Below are 20993 nucleotides of genomic sequence, written 5' to 3'. Positions count from 1 at the left end.
TCGAAATTTTCAGTTTATAGATTTTCGAACATTCAGCACAGCTAACCTGTTCGTACATTCATAGATTTTTAAATACTTGTTAAGCCTTTGGTTATGCATCTAAATGTTTATATCATTTATTTTCGGATCCTCTTTCTAATAATTCTGCTCATTTTTTTCTCGCTAAGGGTAAGCCTATTATTTTAACTTGGAACCATTCGCCGCTTTTCATCGAGTAGCACACTAGGGTATCATTAAAGGTACTATGTGCATCGCCGTATGAACTCATCAGCTAAAGTCTCTACTTTGCTTTTTAGTACTTGCAACATGTGTGAATTTTATTTCAGCTCGACGAGGGGCTATAGGCTATAGCTTGCATTTCCACTACCGTTCATAAACAGGTTCAATCAAACCAAGCCTGCAACATTATTATTTTTGTCGTGTTGAGCGATCTGTGGATTTTTCACGTTTTATTGAATTACCAGTAAAAATAAAACAAAATAAATATATATTGTCAATGCGCATTTTATTAACAACACTAGTTCATGTTATATTTCAAAACGACAATAAAAGTTCAACAAAAAAGTTAGAAAGAGATTACTTATAAAAAGCTCAGAAGCCATGCAATAACAAGAAATGCATGAGCAGTGACGTGGGAAAATGAGGCTGTATTTTGCCTAAGATCTTTGCCTATTATGTACATTCCGGAGTCTTCGACACAAATCCTAGCTCGGTCTCCGTCATCAGTACTGCTTCCTAGCAGGACAAACTCATTGGTAAACATGACACGTTGCGTTACATTATTGAAAAGTAGCTTTTTGTCAGTGCTTAGAATAAATTCAGACTGAGTTAGTTCTACTTGATAGCATAAGTAAAGTTTTGTGATCATATGATTTCTTTTTGGAATATCCCAGCTGCTTTTGTAAACAATGCAGTATCTGGGATATGTGACATTTTGTGAAATACTGCCGAAGGCAATGCCAGTTTCATGACCTGAACCTTGACCTCTATTAATGTTGGTATATGCCAGAATGCTTGCTTTAAACGAAATGGTGACATTATGTTTTAAAAACCACTTTCCCTTCAATATTCTCTTCAAGTTCTGTATTAAATCCTGCGGTCGGACCTTAGATTGTTTTCTTGCTAACCCAACTATTAGATTTGTTTTATTGCTGCTAGTACGGTCAGTTATTTTATTCAATATGGTAACAATTACCCAGTGACCTAGCAATGGTGATTTTAGAACATGTATTATGTTCGTTTGACCACAAGAATTGACATGATGAAATACTTCTGTAAAGTTGACGGCCTCCTCCGATGTTAGACTGATTAATACGGTGTATACTTGATCGTACCAAAGTATGTTTGGATATGTGCATCTATCAGTTCCGTCTCGTAATTGTCCAGACGGACAAAGTACTGGTCGACATCTGCTGAACTAAACGAAAAGAGCAAAAAAAAGAGAAATAAATTGATCGATCATATCAGATAGGTTTAAATAGTAAATAGACAAGTATTTAGACTTAAAGAAATAAATATTAATAAAAGCTAAATTTTGATAAGAATTCAACAATAGGAGTCAAAATAAAGTTTGAAGAAGGGCTGTATGTATGTTTTGAGGAAGAGCTTGTATAGTGATATTGAACCTAATATCAATACTGACTCCATTTGAAATATAAAAACATATATAAAATAATTATAGCCTGAGACTAACTATAACAATACGGAATTCATTTGTGTATGACTATATTGTAATCGGTGAATCTGTTTAAGGTACTAATTTTACCAATAATAAGCTGTTCCCAATTAATTTAATAAAGGGTTAGAATTAAGAGGCTTCTTCTACTACTTATGCGTACAGTAATTATCTGAGATACAGGTTTCTATTAAAAACAAGAAACAAAATCCACCAAATACCTGCACAAACTTTGAAACAATTTTACGAAATCTTAATTCTAAATAACAGAGAAGCTATAAATTTAGCATGTTGAAAGCGAAGGTTAGGTCTACGTGCCTGCCCGTACCTGCAATAACCAATCAGAGACTTTCTCCGGCGTTTAAGTTAGATATTTTTACATGACAGTATGACTAAAAACCAAACAAGAATCAGGAATCAAAGTTTTAAACCAATATACTTACATCCTTAAGATCACACGCCATGTGTATTGAAGGTACATTTTCAAACGTTTCCTTCTGGTATGAACTTACAAAGGCTTCATCAATGAGCGCGATGAATCCGTTGTCGTGTCCACCTCTACTGAAACTCTCAGAGCAATCTTGATCATATCTAAAGTTTTCACCATTGCATATGGCGCAGAAAACATTAGCATACATGTAATTCTTTCTGTATGGGGACACAAATCCGCTTGTGCACCACTCAGTTATCTCTTTCTTGGAAACGCTAGTTTGATAAGGCATTTCAAATTCTGTATCGGAACATGTATCTATGAGAGATACATAGCATTTAAAAGATTGTATAAGTTCCATATCACCAGGATAGATAAATGTCACTGCGCAGTCCTTGGAAGTTGAATTTGAATCCAGCCCAAAAACAAAATTGCTTGCGTCTGAGAACTTATCTGTAGCGCAGTTAAGAACAGCACTCCAAACAATCCCGTCAGTGACACCATGAGCAGCTGCACACGCCATATTCTTATATATTTGTTTGTTTTTAGCAGAGTAAACTGGATACAAAGTCCCCCATGGAGCTACGTTTTCATCGCCACAAGATCTATAGGATTTCAGCTTTTTACCGTTGATATAATTTTCAGGAACAGACGTAACCATGTAGTATGCCTGGTGGAATATTTGATTCTCTTCTACTGGCTGAACTGCAATCGGGAAAAGACAGTCGCGCCGAGTTTGTAAAATATCGAATCGATCTTGGGCGTCATTTTGATTTTGTTTTTTGTTTGGGAAACAACGTTACCTTTCCATACAATCCGTCCACGGAAAATTTCCAATTAAAAAAAATGTAAGCAATTTTTTTAAAACGGGTTAATGTAGGGAAGCCAACCGCAATCAATTTTGAAAGGGATACATCCCCTGGGGTTTTCAAAAAGCCGATATCACACAGATGACCAAAAAAAAACTGCCAACACTTTTGTTTTGAGTCTGATGTCACTGTTTTTAAGCAAAACTTTCACTTTTTAAAACGCGTGTTTAGTTTTTTCCCCCCCCATCCCCCCTGAAAATCGGGTATTTGGTTCGCTTGGTCGGTCTATCGTTAGAGTGAAGGGTTTCCCCCCGTTACTCAAAAATTAAAAAAAGTTGCCCCCAGAACCTTAAAAACTTAAAAGGGGATTAGATTTTACAGTAAATACTTTTTCGTATTTTTTTAACCGGGATAAGGTTTTAAGGACCAGGGGCCTAACTTTGTAAACTTTTTCTGCTCAAAAACTTAAAAAACACTTTTTTTAAAGCCCTTAAACCTTTTTAAAGCTGATTGGGCTTATAAAGTGATGACCTTTTTAACTCAAAACCACTTAAATTTGAACCTTTAAATTTGATGCAGGGTCTTAGTCAAATGAACGCCCACGGGGGCCTTACTAGGGGAAATGTCCCGTTCAATAACTTAAGAACCATTTGACCAGTCTCTTAAAAACTTTCATTTTTGGGCTTTGAAGTTGAACCCCTAATTTTTTGGGTTTTGTTGTAAACGCGGATTTAAAAAATTGCCCCCCTTACGGAAGGAAATATGGTGTTTCCAAAACAACTTTGTTAAAATAATTACAATTTTTAAATGAAAAAAATTTTGATATTTGGACTGCTTGTTTAGAAAAGGGGTTAAAAAGTTGGTCCCCCAATTTGAAAAAAAGAAACAAAAAAAATGTTCGTTTTTTGTATAAAAAGTCAAAAAGCACCGAAACTTTAGTCTTATATTCTACCGTTTTTTCAGCTTGTGACGACAGGGGAATCTTACTCGATGCAATAAACTTTTTTGAACTTTTTTTGTGCGAAAAAGAAAGCACTTGACTTTTCTTTTTAAATAGTAGGCCTATTTTCCTGAGTGTTTTAAAAATTCAACGTGGACTTAATGTGTCCTCGAAAAAGGCAACAGCCAAAGTTAAGCTAACATAAAATCTGTAGTTAGGGGCAATGTTTGAGTTTTTTTTTTAAAACCCCCAAGATCCCTAAAGGCAGTATTACTTAGGGGATCTTGAATAAGTTCAAAAGAAAAGATTCTTTTTAAACAAATTTGTCCGTTTAAAAAAATTATCTAGGTTTCGCACTTTTCTGAAAAATAAGGTTTTGAAAACTGAAAAAATCGCAGTGTGTTTTTTTAAAAAGAGTCGGCTAGCGAATGCACGATAAACAGCTATTTATTTTAAATGTATTATTCATTTTCAGGGCAAACAAATTTTGGGGGAGTGCTGATTCACTGTTTATTCGCTATTTTATGAGGGTCTTTACTTTTTTTTATGGTTTTTTTAATTCTTTTTTAGATTCAAAATTAAATTGTAAACGTTAATTCTTTTTATGATTTAAAATTTTATTTCTTTCTTTTGAAAAATATTTATAAAACATAACCAAAATTTGATTCTTTTATCCTTTGATTTTAAAATCGCGTTATTTTATTTATTCTTTCACCAGATACATTAATTTCTATTTTATGAAAATTTTTAATGTCGCATAATGAACAAAATATCATTAAAATAGAATAAAGGGTATCATAAAATAATGGGTTTTTTGTGACTCAAAAAACCCAGTTTTAGTTACATTTCAAGGGGTTATTGCATCTTCAATTCGATTTGAGGGTATCATTAAATTAATATAGATATCCAAAACTTCAAGGCTATTGGTATCTCAAAATCGATTTTATAATTTCGTCAAACACCCTAAATTGTGTACACAAAAAGGGTCTCGTTTTTGAGATATTTGTATGTTTATTTTTTTTGGATTTCAAAAATGTATTTTGTGATTCCTGTAATGACTTTTTAATTTTTAAATAGAATTTTTTTTATACCCAAAATTCGATTTTTTTTAATAATTAAAAATATTATTTACATGTTTTTGCATTCTAAATGTTTTTAAATTTGGGCCCAAAAAATTTTTTTATTTTATGCTAACTAAAAAAATTTCTTTTTTCTATCATTTAAATATTTTTTACTTCACCACAGGGAAAAAAATTAAATTTTTTTTTACACTGTGAGAAATTGCCCCATCCCTCATACCCGTGATGAATTTTTAAATTTATTTCTTAAATCGGTGAAAATTATACTCGACTTTGTTTTTTAAGTATTTTCTCGATTCAAATTATTTTTCTTAAAGGGAAAATTTTCATAACTTATGCAAAAAAAAAAAGAATAAACTTTATATTGTGTTGTTTTTCTATGTCACAATAGTGGGGACGCATGTCTGTTTACGGCGCGTTTCCCGCCTGAGATTAAAACATTGTTTAAAAATGTCTCTAAAATGAATTGAGCAAAAATAAAAAAAAAATATGTTTGTGTTTCGAAAATAGGGAAATATTCCACCTCGAATGAGAAAATGTTTACGTTTCCACTCGCCTACGCGCTCGTAAAAATATTGAAATTTTCTCACTTTCAGTGAGATATTTCAATTTTTCACTCAAAACAAACAAATATCCTCTATGATTCGAGTGAATTTAAATTTCGGCAATTTTGATATTTTTGACAAAAGAAAATTAATTTCCCCCTACAAATTTAAACCCCAGTCCAAAATTTTAAGAGTCAGTGTGCAAACCTTATCTTAAACCCAAAATTTGGGAAAAAATGATAAAAAATTAACCAAATCTGTCGTCTAGTCTGTTTGTGAAATACATGCTTTTTTTTATTATTTCCGGTTAAGCCTTGCCCCCCCATTCCGCTGCCCTGTTGTTTACCCCTGTTTTTAGACAAAGTTTTGTTTTTTTGGGAATTTATATTGCTTCTACCATCTAAGTAAAATAAACAAGAAGGGGTTTTGCACAGGGAAATAAATTAGGGCAAAAGAACTAGAGACTTAAACAAACTTCTAATCCAAAAAAAACTGTAAAAAAGACAAACATTTTTTTTTAAAGTAGGTTGGAAACAGGAAAAATGTTATGTTTTAGACTGATCATTTATAGATTTTTGATTTATTTTACTTTCCTTGCTTTTAAAACGACATAGTTTTAAAAGGTCGTCTCCCAAACATTTATTCAAATTTTTATGTATCGAATTTTTAAAAGAGGGTTTTTGGGGCGATCCCCTTTTCTGACTTTTTAAATAAAGAACGGGGAGTTCCACAAGTTTCATTTTATCTGCCCACTTTTTTAGCTTAAAAAATATATTGTGAAAATTTTGTTCCCGGGGGCACACTGTTCATTATAGTGACGATTTTTTGATATGTTATCGTTCAAAAAATATGCGTACGATTGAACCCAAATTACAACATGTTTGAAAAAAAGTTCAAATTTGGGGCTAGGGAAAAAGGGTTTAATTTTAAAATCGAAAACTCAATGGTCCACTTTTGCCAATTAGGGAAACATCTGTGACACTGGCTTTTTCAAAAGGGTCAAAAATCCCGTTGTTGTGAAGAAAATTTTTTTGGGGTGTTATTTGATTAAAGCTTTCCTTTTTTTGCCGCATAAAAAATTGAAACCAAAATTCTGAAGAAATTTAATCTTTTAAGGAAATTTCTACGTTTGGGAAACATCGAAAGGTTTTTTTAAGTCTTTTGGGGTTTTAATTGACTACTAATTCGGTTGTATTGTTTATGGTTCGCAAAAAATCTTTTTTACAAATGGTTAGTACCACCATAATAAAGGGTTTCGTATTGCTCTTGGTGCATTCCAAACATCACCGTTGAATACAAGCTAAAGCAAAAACCTTTCACACGCCCAAAAAACTTTATTGCAATATCTTTTGGTTGTGCCCAAAAAATTCAACCCGCTCATGAAAAAAAAATTTCTAACCCCAAAGTTTCTATTCTAAGGGAAAAAAAAAAACAAACCAAAACCGTTTTTTATTTGGCATAAAAAACTTCTATGAATGAAATGTTTGATTCGAATTTATTAAAGAAAATTTCCTTTTCCCCAAAATGGACCCTTATACCCTCTTTTCGATTTGAAAAAGCCCTTTAAAAAGTCAAAAAAAACCTGAAAATTCAAGCTAAACAAATTTCAAAGGGGGGGTTGGCGGGGTTTAAACAAACCGATTGGTCGAAATACTCTTTAGTGTTTGAGCGAATGGGTCTTGATATATCAAATTTTTCAAAAGGCAATTTTTTTAAAAAGCGGATTTTTAAGGTGTTTTTTTAAACTTTTGATGTCTGAACGGTGAAAATTCCCCCCCTTTTTCCAAACAAAACCTTAGTTTCGAAAACGGGGTGACGGGAAGGTACGGTACGGGTTTAAAAAAAAAAACTTTTTCTCAATGCGAGTTGGGCGCAAATAAAACAATAGGTTCTTTTAAAAAAGCACCTAGGGGGGGTCCCCGTGTTTTTCCTTTTAAAGTTATATCGAACATAGAAAACAAATTTTTACCCAATTTTTTTCGGTTATATGATGGCTGTGCATAGGAAAAAATTTTCCGTAATAAGTCACTGCGACCCTTTTGGGTCCATCCTGTGACCTGGGCCCTTTGACATCAAATACATAAATCTTTTGGTTATTAAATCTCAACCAAACCAGGGCGAAACCCAAGCTTTCCAAATTACGAATTTCATTTTAAGGGAGTTCTGCACTTTTTGATCGAATTTTTTTTTACAATTAAAATTTGTTTTAAATCCGACTTTTTAAAAAATTTAAAATTTACCCAGAAAAAAGCGCAAAAAAAAAAAGGTCGTCCTTTATATTTTTGCTGGACTGATTTGAAAAAGTTTGGACCTCGGCAATTGTCATAAAGGGAGTCTATGGGAAATCAAACTTTCATAAATTTTCGCAATAGATTTTTTCTACAATGTAGATTCGGTTAAACTTCTCAAGTTGTAAAAAAAATCATATGGCCTATAATTTGTAAAATAAAAGTATAGGTCCCTGTGCTTTTTTTTGGATTTTTGACTATGAAAAAGTGCACCAATTTTCAACGCCAATTGAGATATATTTAAAATATTTAAAAAGTCATTTTTTAAATATCATTTTTTGACTTTTTTAAATATATCTGTCATTTTAATTTTTAAGGTGTCTTAAAAAACATAAAATGTTTTCATTCCCTACCCAAATCCAGGCTTTTCTACGTTTTCCCGGTAAAGACGTTTCGCAATCACTTCCGGGTTTTCAAACGTGCGAAATACCTTAAAAAGGTTCAAAATTCCCCCAATAATTGTACACTGAAATTGACCTGGGAAAATTCCCAAAAAAGCATTTTACCATTTTTTTCTAAAACCTCATGACGGGGGGAAACGGGCCCAAAAAATGCTTCCCGGGAACTTTGAAAAAACTTAGAAGAAAATCCCAAACGAACGGGAAATCTACCGGGGAAGTGAAAAGAATTCTTCTTTTTAAAATCTTTTTTTTTGATTTTTTATTGTTAATGTGCTTTTGAAAATTTTAAAAAATTTTTTTTGTTTAGTTTATTTCGAGTTTTTCGAATTTCCGCCTTGTTTTTGATCAGTAATTAATATCTCCAACTATAGAAGCTCGGGAAAAACTTTCCCATTCCCGGGAGATCTACCGAAAGGGGGCAAACGAACCCGCAAGTTTAAAATATAAAATTTATTTTAATTGAACGGAATACATTTTAACGTTTTTAAATTTATATGCATATCTTGAATCACGAACAAAGAATAGTAATATATATCTATATTTTTTGTTAATAACTGAACCGTTTTCAACATTTTTAACTGTTCAACGTATTACACTATTTGCTTTTTTTTCAACAACAATTATTTCGTTTAAGGGATTTCAAAAATTTCTTGGCGAAGCCATGGGGCCTTTAGACTGGCTTTCGTATTTGCGCTAGAAAGTGAAACTAACGCCGTAAAATTTTGAAGTAATTTTAATTCTCCTTCTTTAAAACCAACACTTGAAGTCTTGATCCACTCTAATCAGAATCGATTTTTGGGTTGAGCAATTTGAACTAAAAATACTTTATTGTAAATTTTTTGTAACCATGGGATACTAACTGAGTCAATATTTATAAATATATACAAATGCTGGAACTACATTTAATTTTGGAAAATTTTTTTTTCCCTCGGACTAGAAATCACTTCGGAATGCGCAGAAGCGCTCAAATCGAATGACTACCTCGATTTCAAACAAACCAAATTGGCACGGTTGGGGGAAATATGATCCCCGGAAAACTGTAGCGAGCGCCAAATCATTTTTAGTTAAACTTTCCCCGGGCCCTCAAGATTGCAAAAATCAGTCCCTCAGGGACAGTTTTTAAAATACCTTTTTCCTTTACTTGTATGTTTTAAAATAAAGAGTACTGTCTTCGGGGGAGCTCCAATATTTATTACCGGTTTTCTCCTAAAAACAAACTTAATTGAAAAAAATGTATCCCTTTTTTTGCTTATTTAAGATTTTAATATAATATATAAAAACGATTACTATAATATTAAATACCAACCAAAAAAATTTTCTTGTACTTAAGCGGACATACTTTCTGCACACTGCAAGTAAATGCCACAAGATACGTAGTGGGTATGCTCCTTGTTATTTTCATAAATTTAATTTCATTTCTTATCCTTTATAATAAAATTTTTTGCTCGAACCCCCTTGTACAAAAATCACAAAATTAAGGGCTTTGTATTCCCAAAAAAAGATACTGGCGTCAGAAAATACAGTCTTTTAAATCATACCTGGAGTAAAATAAAAAATGTGGAAAATTTCTTTCCCCCTGGAATTTTGGGTATATTTTTGCTCATTTGCATAAAAATTTTTAACGTTTTTTAATATTGCCCTTTAAAGGTATTTTAACGTTTCCCTTTAAAAAAAAATTTTTCTGACCTAAAAATTTTTGTTTTTTTTCATTTTTTAAAATATTAACTATATCGTTTTACTCCTTGAATGTAGATTCTCTGGGGTGGATGTTCAAAAATTAAACGGGTTTGAATTTTTTTTCGGAATTTATACTGTAAAAATTTTGAGGCAAAATTTTAGGGAAAATTAAAAACTAAGGTTTTCATAATCATTCGTAGCTCGAAAACAAATATCTTTAAAATACCCGTGCAGCAAACCATTCCATCTTTAAACATCTTTTTGGGGTTTTAATGACTGCTTTTTTACGACAAAAAGTGTCACCGGGACAAAAGCCCCATGTATCCGACATGCGTGCCAAACGGACGACTCATTCGCAGAGCTACAATTCCCAAACGAATACAGGTGGGAATGATTAAAAGGCGGAGATCATACCTGCAAAAGCAAAAAACAGCGTTTTTAAAATGACTATTTACCATATAAATATTAAAAAATTTTTTATACTGTATTTCTGACTCGTATAAAAATTTAATTTATAAAAAGAAAAATTTATTTTTTCCACGCTTAGTAACAAGGGAATGAAACCCATAGCAAAACCGGGTTTTTTATCTCCATCAAATGACATAATACTGCGTTGGTATAAATTAGCAGCGCATTAGTGGTTATTGTCCCAAACTAAAAAAAATAATAGGTAAGGGTAGTTTCTCAGCCACAGACACCTAAAACAAGCCCAAGAGCCATGCATTCAAAGTAGACCCAACAAAAAGGTCAATGTAAACATATTACAAGGGTTGCTTCAAACTCTAACAGTACAATACCTATGGGGAAATTTGTAGAGGTTGAAAATGGTAAAATGGTGGGTTGGCTTGGGGTGGGGGGGGGGAAATTTTAACAGGGAAAAAGAACAATGATGAAAATATGTAAATCATTTAATTTGGTGGGCATTTCGTGGTTTTGGTCAAAATGGGAATTTCGTGGGGATATGAATTCGTGGATTACAACTTTTGAATATAAAGTGAATAGGAATTTTACTTGTCCGTTGGGATTAAATTTCGTGGATTGACTCAACCGCGAAATCCACGAAAATTAGTCCCCCACGAAAATTAATGATTTCACAGGACAAAGGAATGCTACATTCCTTAATAACAGTCACACTACAACGTAAGTGCAGACACTCGTGTACCACAATCAAACGCACAATCATACCTAACTAAATAACATAGAAATGTGTAGGGCACCGTCTTAGACTCACGAACACACAAACGCACCCATATAAGATGGAAAGACCAATTGAGTACTTCCTTAGGATTCCGTCAGCCTGAATAAAGGAGAGACACGAAAACTAACTCAAATTAAAGGCCGGAGGGATGCAAAAAGTAGTGTAAATGCAAGGGGAAAGGAGGGGGCAATAGGGGGAGTAAGGAGGAGAGGAGGAGGGAAAAAACGCATATAACAAACAAGAAAACATACGCAACACACAATACAAGACAGACAGAAAACCAATTGAAAATATAGGCACCGCCTTGGAACGGTCAGTAACCTATATAAAGGAAACTGACTTGAAACTAAACCATACTTAAGCTTGATACTTGACTCTCGTGTAGTACAAAAGTCTGGCACGTCATTTTATTACTTATGATCCGGCATGTGTGATAATAACGTAGTATAGTATCAAGCAGTGAAGATAACTCAGTTGATGACTGATGTATAATGTAATAAATCGCTTCTTTATTAAAAAAATATTTTATAGCAAAAGAGTGTTTTAACACTATTTATGCACGATGGGCGGTTATACGTCGGGCGTAATGTTTTCACGGAGCCCTCGTGAAATTATTTGTGCGACGTATTACCGCCCGAGTGATATGAGAGCTTAAAAGTGACACCGCCCGAGTGATATGAGAGCTTAAAAGCACATGTTAGTTTTTATATCTTACCACATATCTATTTTTCATGACAGTGAAATGTTTTCATTCTGTAAAAAGATTTTTAAAATAATCATTCATGAACAAAACCATGACGTCATGCTGGATATAAATCTAGATTTTGTTTTATGAAATAGTTCTCTGGTGTAGATAATGATTTTGTTATCTAGTATCGCCGTCTCTTCTGGAACTTTTTGCAGGTCACGCAACTAAAGTGTGTCTCATCTCTTACTGGACCTGAACTTTGGGCTTATATGAAGAAATGGAACGAGATCAAAGAACATAACATTTGTTTTTGAATTCTAAAAGTCACCCTCGGTATTTTTAAGAATATTTTTGCAGCAATCGTCCCGTTTTCCCGCGTGACTGAATTTCATTTATTTTCTATGGAAATTTGCTGTTGTTTATCTGTGGTCACCATTGCCAAGTCTTTCTTGGTGATTTACGGGACATTTCACGTGTTATGTTTGGAAAACATGTTATACAGCCCACGAGGACGTTTCACACTTTTGTTTTGCACTTAACAGAACTAAAGCTATTTTTCCTTCCGTGATAACAGATTGTGATTGTGTCTGAAATAGAATCAGCTACAAACGAAGTTTTAAAAAAAATCCAAAAATTGAAATCAGAAAAGTAATCATAATTCGTTTCATACTCATATCCTTCCAATCGATGTCTATTTCAGTGCACAACTTTTAAAGTCTGACGTTTCACAAAGAAAATCCATCATCCAAAAATTTATCCAGACAGTCATTATCAGCGGCAGTGTTTCGAAGAATATCACGTAGATAACTGAACTATGCTTATCCAAGAAGAATCTGTATGATACAAAATCGTCAACTGCTTCAGCTTTCTTAGAATAAAGCCTACTTTACATATTTAACAGGCTCGCAATGACATGATAACAACTTTTGTAACTCTAAATTTCAATGATGTCATACACTACATAATATCACTAAATATCTCGATTGATCAAGTGCATAGCTACACGATATGTAAGCTCTTACGCATAGCTACCCCAATGACAATTAATTTAGTAATTATATCAATGAAGCTAACTGAGTCCCAAATTTAAAGTGGGTAAAGTAAATTATCTGTAAACTGACTAGTCTACGTGGATAGAATTTAAGTCAAAAGCAGGAATGGATCGGGTTGCTTTAAGTTTACACCTAAATCTGAGACAAAAAAGAGTTAGATCTAAATTCAAATTGCTTTTGTTTCTTTATTACATGTTTATCGATATCAAGTTAAAGGAAATTGTGTAAAAAGGGACTTTTATCTGTCACCGACACAAACAACATTGATGCGAAAGGTAAGTTTAATGTGTCAATTCGAAATTTTGAATTCTTACCTGTAAAGTGTAGATGAATGTTGGTTAAAATAGATCTACGCGGAATTATTGAGGACTGTCAAATATTATCAGAAGATATAGTTGGTTCACATTTAATTCATGTGTACGATATCAATCCAGTTCGATACACATAATGCAACTGGAAAAATAAATATTACAAGTTGCTTATTATAGGGGGAAACTGAAACAACCCAAACCGCAAGCCTGCCCCCAAATTGCGTGTACCTCTGCTGTCCCCACCTATATTATCTCTGGCTGAAACGATGATACACACTTGACTTAACTCATGATTAACGAGCCAGTCAGTGCAGTAGACTTTAATACCTTCTAGTCTAAAATTTCACCCACTGGATCACGATGGTTATATAAGAACAAAGGTTTGGATAACTTTTTCGCTGACTTTCACAACTTTGTAAACTATTGAATAAAATCTGAAAAATAAATCCCTCGGAAGCACTGAGAACAAGGCAAACAGTGAAAATTGCAGACTCGGTTTGATTGAGTCTGTTCATGAGCAGTTTGAAAATGCAACACTGCCCACGCCCCACAGTACCGGCTTAAGCAGTATTTAATCTTCAAATCTAAATGAGTTGAAATCAATGATCCCGATGCCGCCACACAGCACTGTTGTGAAGTAAATAAATCTGGAAAACAGCAGGGTAAACCTCGAATTTTGGTCCCCGTTAATATTTGTAATAATTAGAACTTTTTTTTAGATGTCTTTAAATTACAATGAGAGACAATGATTGTTAATTCTTTAGAAAATTTAAACAGCTGATACAAGTAACATTTTGATGTCAGCTGCTAGCTTTGTATGAATCAATTAGTCGTCTTCGGCGCAGGAAATTCAAATCATTGATGAGTTCCATGTTTGTTGATTGACATTCGTGTACATTTTTGCTATTTTTTGAAAAAAAAACGAGATAACTAAGCCGACATTCTATTAATATCCCGTTGTTTAGTAGGGCCTAATAAATTGAAAAGTGCAAAAAAAATCGGACATTGTTCCTACAACGGGATCATTGCAGGATGTGCAAAATTGATGATTTCGGCGTGTTATTTTAAATGGATGGGGTACAACTTCCTTTTTGATAGCTTTCTGTATTCTTGTATGAGATTCCGCATTTTGTGATTAATTAAAAGCACAAAACATGCACACAAATAATAAAGTGGTCATTCTGATTCTGCACAATAGGGAAGTGCAATATTACGACTGGTTACATGTAAAACTGATCATGTCCAAAGTTGGTTGTTAAAATTCAGATTTTTTTTAAAAAAGCAAAACAGATAAAATTGTTCACGAGTGATAAATAAATATATCTTAAAATATAGATATTGGCACTTTTCTAGAGATACTGAAAATTTTGAAAACTACCCTGCTATCTTTGCGTAGTCGGATTTTGAAAGAACATGACACAAATAATTGCAATAATAACAGGTCAAGTCACAAGCAAAACCCAGACCACTAGGTTGGAGATAAAGGTCACACTTGGAAGTCATTAGATGTCTCTGTGTGCGCACAGAATCTTTTCTGGCGGACAGCGTTTTGCACCTTGTGAAATCTTGAAATTGTATGACATAAGTAACCACCATTGTAAGAGGAAAAACAACTAAATACCATATTCCATATACTACTTTCCAGTCCATTACCCACAGGACTCACACTTCTGTGTCCAGACATCACATAACAGGGACAATACTAGTTCAGTAACTATTCAACGACCGCCGTAGGCACGTTAGAAAGATAATTATACATCCTATTTTGTCGGGGGTTTTCTGCATTATGTATAGTGCATATTTCCTGACCTGGCAGAGATATTTTTAATACAGGTTGTACCATTAAAATCAATAGGTAACTTTGTGCATGTCGGATTTATTCGTACGGAATGAAATCAAATCTAATAATGTAACCGATTACCCTAAACTAAATGATAGAATGGCCCATTGATGACCTTTCTAGAAATATCTCCGCCAGGTTTAAAAATATGCACTATACAACTTGATAAAGAAATTATGTGTACGAATTTAATAGTTAAATATATATTTAACATGCTATGCAAGTAATTATATTTACATGAGTCTCCATATCAATTTGTTTGTTTGTTTTTTTGGGTTTAACGCCGTTTTTCAACAGTATTTCAGTCATGTAACGGCGGGCAGTTAACCTAACCAGTGTTCCTGGGTTCTGTACCAGTACAAACCTGTTCTCCGCAAGTAACTGCCAACTTCCCCACATGAATTATCAGAGGTGGAGGCCTAATGATTTCAGACACAATGTCGTTTATCAAATAGTCACGGAGAACATACGCCCCGCCCGAGGATCGAACTCGTGACCCCACGATCCGTAGACCAACGCTCTTACCTACTGAGCTAAGCGGGCGGGCTAGTCTCCATATCAAATATATATTTTTACACAAAGCTATATTCATAGTTTTATATAAGTAATTATTTATTCAATAAATACAACAGAAGAGAAAATATGAGCCGCGCCATGAGAAAACCAACATAGTGGGTTTGCGACCAGCATGGATCCAGACCAGCCTGCGCATCCGCGCAGTCTGGTCAGGATCCATGCTGTTCGCTTACAGTTTCTCTAATCGCAACAGGCTTTGAAAGTGAACAGCATGGATCTGGATCCTTGCTGGTCGCAAACCCACTATGTTGGTTTTCTCATGGCACAGCTCATATTAGGTTTAATAATTCGGATAGTGCCATCTAACTTGGACATAATACTGTTATTTGAAAAGGACAGCGATCCCAGCGTTTTAACAAGCTTTTGTTACAATTGTTCACGGTATTTGAGAGGGATATTTTTTTGTTCGGGGTTAACGCCGCTTCTTAAGTTTTTCATTTTATGTAGGGGCGATAGTTACCTAAAATAGAGAAAAGTGGAAACTTCCAAACGCCCAACACAAAAAAAACAAAATGTTGCAGCTCGGTTTGATTGAGCCTTTTTCAAGGACGGAGGGAAATGCATTCTATCGTCACCCCCTAGCCCGGGGTTGACAGAACCAAACATTTACACATGCTAAAAGTACAAAAGCAATTTGGGAACATCCACAGATGTATTTAACGGGGGTGAACGGGAACCTTCAATGAACGTTGTTGAGGCGAGAATTCCAGAAAGCGGTTTTGGGGTCCCCAGATAAAGAAAAGGGGTTTTTTCCCCCCCAAACGAGAAAACAATGGGCGAACAAAAACAAAGGGGAATTTAAAAAGGGGACTAAAGTTATGGAACCTGCGTATCAAAAAACCCCAACCTTTCCTGGTTTCTCTTTCAGTACAACATGTTCCCTTTAAGTAACTGTTTACCCCCCCACATAATCAGAAGTGGAGGACAAATGATTCCAGACAAAATGTCTGTAAATCGTCACTGAGAACATACGCCCCATCAGGATCGAACTCCGAGATCCTTAGCTAAGGAAGGGATTTTAGAGGGACAAAAAATTTAAAAAAATTTTTTATTTGTAATTTCACATTTCGGGTCAAATTTGAACTCTTTCTGTAATAAAGGGAAAAACCCTGCCTCCGAAAAGGTGCCATTTTTAATGATTTTACTGTTGTTGTCTCCAAATTTTTTTTTTTTATTCAGGGTCATTTTTCAAAACATATTCAGCAAATAATCCCACTGATGTTAATGAAAGTGTTACTAAAAGTAAAGAAAAAATAAATTTCCTTTACCACAGACACAAGTTGGGGGCATGTTCAGGGACCCGGTGATGATACGTGTTTGTGGGGGAGGGTGTGCGGAAAGGCCTCCCGGGCACGTAACCATAAAAACAAATCAACACCCTTTACAATATTTAAAAATTTATTTACATAAAGATTAAAAACAATGAAAGTTTTAAAAAAAAAAAAAAAAACTGTTTTAAAAAAAAAAAAAAAGAAATTCAGTACTCTAGAAAAAAAAGTTTTTAAAAGTCCATTCTAACTGACGTGACACGGGTCTTTAATTAATTGTGAACTTAAGTAGACAAACAAAACACTTCTAAATTCAAAATACAGTCCCTTTAAAACCGTAAATACTTGATTTCCTATTGGCTCCCTATGGTGGTAGGTGTTTTGCATCCCTGAGCACTCAGGTAACAAAAATCATCGTCTTTGGGGTTTTACGGCAAAAACCATGGGACGAAAGTCGCGCGGGGAATATCACATCCAGGCAGTGAAGACAAGTGAACCTCGGCTTTGTACTTCCGGTTATACATCACCAGAAAAATCGTCTGGGGGAAGAAGCTAAAATATATAACATAGGTAACACCAAGAAAAACAAATAAGTCGGGGCAAAAAACGCCCCTTTGGTACACCATACCTCCGTAGGCTCCCATAAATAATACTGCTACTTATACAAAAATATGTCTACTAAGTTCAGACGTCACATGATTAAATACGTCCTTATTATTCCATTATACAAAGATTACTTACTTAAAAGACTAAGTAAAGAAAGAAAAAGATATGAAAAGTATAATGTGAAACATTATAGAAACGGACATGTAAACTGCACCCATTATTTACAACTAAAAATTTAACAAAATTCAATGTAAACAAACTTATATGAAGTTGGCACCATAAAAATCAATGCCATACACAACAACGGATTTTAATTTAGATGTGCAAGACTGGCACAAAATTTACAAATTCCCAATAAAAAATTTAAAACATGGACAGATTTGCCAATAAATTTTATACAAAACAAACAATGCGAAAGGCTTCCATAATAACGAAATGTTTACAAATTTTTTTAAACAAAGTACTTATAAATATCATTTTACAAATTTCACCCAAAATTTTTAATTTTAATTAAATGAAACATTTTAGATTCCTTTTTCCCAAAAAATTTTTACAAAAGCAAAAAAATTTAATAAATCCCCCTGACTCCCGAAACTAGCAAAAATCATGTCCAAAAATAAATGTTACAGAATTCGTAGAATGAACAAAATTTTCCCAAAAAAACGTAATGCAAAAATCAAAAAAAATCTAACTAAAAAATTTTTCTTACCTCGATCAGCAAAAATTTCACAAAAAAAAATTTCAGACAAGATCGCTAAAAAGTCGAAAGGGTGGGGGCGCAAGGCAACAAGTCCATTTTTAAAAGGATAATGTCCCCAAATACTAAATTTCATGGGTTTCCGCAAGCCGTGGACTTTTTACTATTTCATTTTCACGGATTCACGATATAGCCGGGAAATCCAATTTTGGGCGCGAATTAATTTGAAAATTTTGGGGCCCATTTATAGTGGTTTTGGGGATAAAAACAAAATTTAAACGAATTTTATAAAATATCAACTTTCTTTTTACTGAACAGAATTTAAAGGAATTTACAGGGAAATTTAATTTATGAAATACAGAAAAACATAAGGTTTTTAAAACTGAAATCTGACATTACCTCAAAACTCAAAAATTTACAAAAAGGATGCAATCCTGCATTTACAATACAAAAAAATAAGGCCCGAAAGAAATTTGTGACACACGCCCCCCTAAAAAGAAAATTTATAATTTTTTAATTGAAAGCAAAATGACATACTGAAAATAAAAACCAAAAAAAAGAAAAACACCGTCACATCTGAACACCATATAATATACCCACCTGTCACACCTACCAAATAATCTGCCCTACTTTTTCTCTCCCAAAGAATTGCTCTGATACTATCCAAAAAGGCCAATGCCAAGCCCACTCATTACCTGGAATTGCAAATTTTTCGCTTATTCAAAAAAGTGAGGGGCTGATGACTGTCTCAAAATAAAAATCTTTACCAACAAATACCGGTGAAACTACACTGCCCATACACGCTAAACCTCCTTCTCATACTGAGTACTTTTTGCCCCCTAGGACAATTTTCTACTACATACCTACAGGTAATTTCTCTCCACACTTTCTTAAAGGGGAAACTGAGCCAAACCACATCTGAAGCATCTACTCTCAAAAAAAGTCTGATCTAAATCTGGAAAATTCAAAATGGGCGGACCCATTAACCTAGCCTTCAAAGTCTGGAAAAGCCTTTTTTTTGATTTTCCCCCCACTCTACAAAATTTGGGCTCCCTTTTTCGTCAAATCTTGAGGGGAACTGCAATGGCGCCGCATTTTGAGATAAACTTAAAAATACAGTAGAATATCAAAAAAAAATAAAAAATCTGCAATACCTTTGAAAATTGTCTAACAAATCTACTTCCTGTTTACATGCACTGGTAACTCGGTTTACCTCACAGTTTTGTACGTTTCGCCCCTGTTTTATAGGACACAAAACTATATCCTTTCTACTCTACTCAAAAAACTCTCACATTTCATTCGATCTATCTGTCATAATCTCTTGACCCCTCTAAAAATAGCTGCTCCAACCTTACTTAAAATCCTTATGGGGTATAGACTTACTTCGTCAAACTAAACTGCGATCCAAATGGGTTTTAACTTTCCCGGCACCCAATCACGTACATATCTACAAATCCTCTCACTCCCTCAAAAACTGGGTAGTGCTAAGTTTTCTGGATATCAGTAGCAAATCAAACCAAGCAAAATGACCTGTTTTTTCCACATCAAAGGTTCGATGGGACCAACGATATGACGAAACCTCTTAAACGGAGAAACAATCAAAGGCATTTTTCCTAACGGAACTTTACTTACTCTACCCTTAGCTAAGTACTTGACAAATACTACATGACGACAGTACCTCCAACCCTCCCATTACCCTGGCCAGTAAATTCCCCAAACCCTATCACTTTTTCCTTATCCCTAAAGGGCCCTACGTAAGAATCAGTGAAACTTTCATCACAGTTTCTCTAAGACATTAGGTACAATCAGCTGTCTACTTTTGTCTAAATTCGGGCGGTATACTCTCTAAAATAACAATCTATTCCTTATCTCAAACCTAACTAAACCCTTTACCTCTACACTGCTTAATCGTACCTTCCTCACCCTTTCTTCTACACAAAAAAAAGTGCATTTTTTCTGTTGTTTTTTCAAAATTCCTCTCTAGAACACTAAAATCTGAGACGAACTTTAACTTTTTTTTCTTCTTAACTTTGGTGCGCCCAGTTTCTGCTGCTGACGCTAAGCTACAAACGAGGTTCACAGCTCCCTCTACATTTCCCAAAATAACACATTGTAGGGTTTTCTACAACCCAACGCCTCTACTGTACCCTTGAAATACGACAATCAAAACTATTCTAGCTACACACCTATTCACTCCCCCCTAGTCTTACTCACGGGTTTTTTTCTAAAAAACTGACTTTCCTACTAAGTCCCCCTTTCACATCACACGTACAACCTGTATCCCCCAAAAGCGAGACACCCACCATTCAAGTACCGGTTTTGTAGGACATGACTTTCACTAACATACCAAAAATCCCTACTCACTTAGTTCTATAATACTATTTCCCCTCCTACCACTTTGACTTTCTCCACTCTATCTCATTTCTTCCTCTACCTCTACTCCCAATCGGTCACGGCCTCTACCTCTATTTTTACTTTCCTTTCATTTCTATTCCCCCTTTATATTTTGTTTTTGCTTAAATTTTAACTCGCTGCTGCTTAGCACATTACCCCCCGTCTTTCCAATCCTACAGTAAAAGAACTATGCCCTATTCGACCACACTTTTCAACACTTCAGTACACCAAAGGGGTTTATAACCCTACCTCTATTACAACATTGCTACTACCTCATTAAGGCCCCCCATTACGACTAAAGGGAAAGTCCTGAGGTTTTTCATATGGGTTTTTAGCTCCGGGCCTTATTGGGCGATTTACGACATACTTGGGACCTCCACGATCTTTGAAACAAAACTGCATCTTCTGCTACAAACCTAGCTTTAAAATAACCTCTTTCTACTCAAATTCTGGTATAAGTTCCTATACATACATCTAAAAATTTGGGCCTAAAAATAAAAACAACAATCCTTCGTACTT

At 34.3% G+C, this 20993-nt stretch overlaps 1 protein-coding gene across 1 annotated transcript; it reads right to left on the bottom strand.

Annotated features, from left to right (window-relative positions):
• Window positions 1-504: 504 nt before the first annotated feature.
• On the bottom strand, window positions 505-2895 carry LOC123555318 (uncharacterized). Its single transcript, XM_045345974.2, has 2 exons — window positions 2119-2895; window positions 505-1417 (listed from the first exon to the last, which is right to left on the bottom strand). The coding sequence occupies exons 1-2, from the start codon at window positions 2764-2766 to the stop codon at window positions 581-583; spliced, it is 1485 nt and encodes a 494-aa protein (XP_045201909.2). The 5' UTR covers window positions 2767-2895; the 3' UTR covers window positions 505-580.
• Window positions 2896-20993: the final 18098 nt, after the last annotated feature.

The sequence above is a fragment of the Mercenaria mercenaria genome, chromosome 7 (genome assembly GCF_021730395.1).
Source record: "Mercenaria mercenaria strain notata chromosome 7, MADL_Memer_1, whole genome shotgun sequence".
In the NCBI taxonomy this organism is placed as follows: domain Eukaryota; kingdom Metazoa; phylum Mollusca; class Bivalvia; order Venerida; family Veneridae; genus Mercenaria; species Mercenaria mercenaria.
Note: the sequence above shows the minus strand (reverse complement) of the source record. Positions and strands in the feature narration are given on the sequence as shown.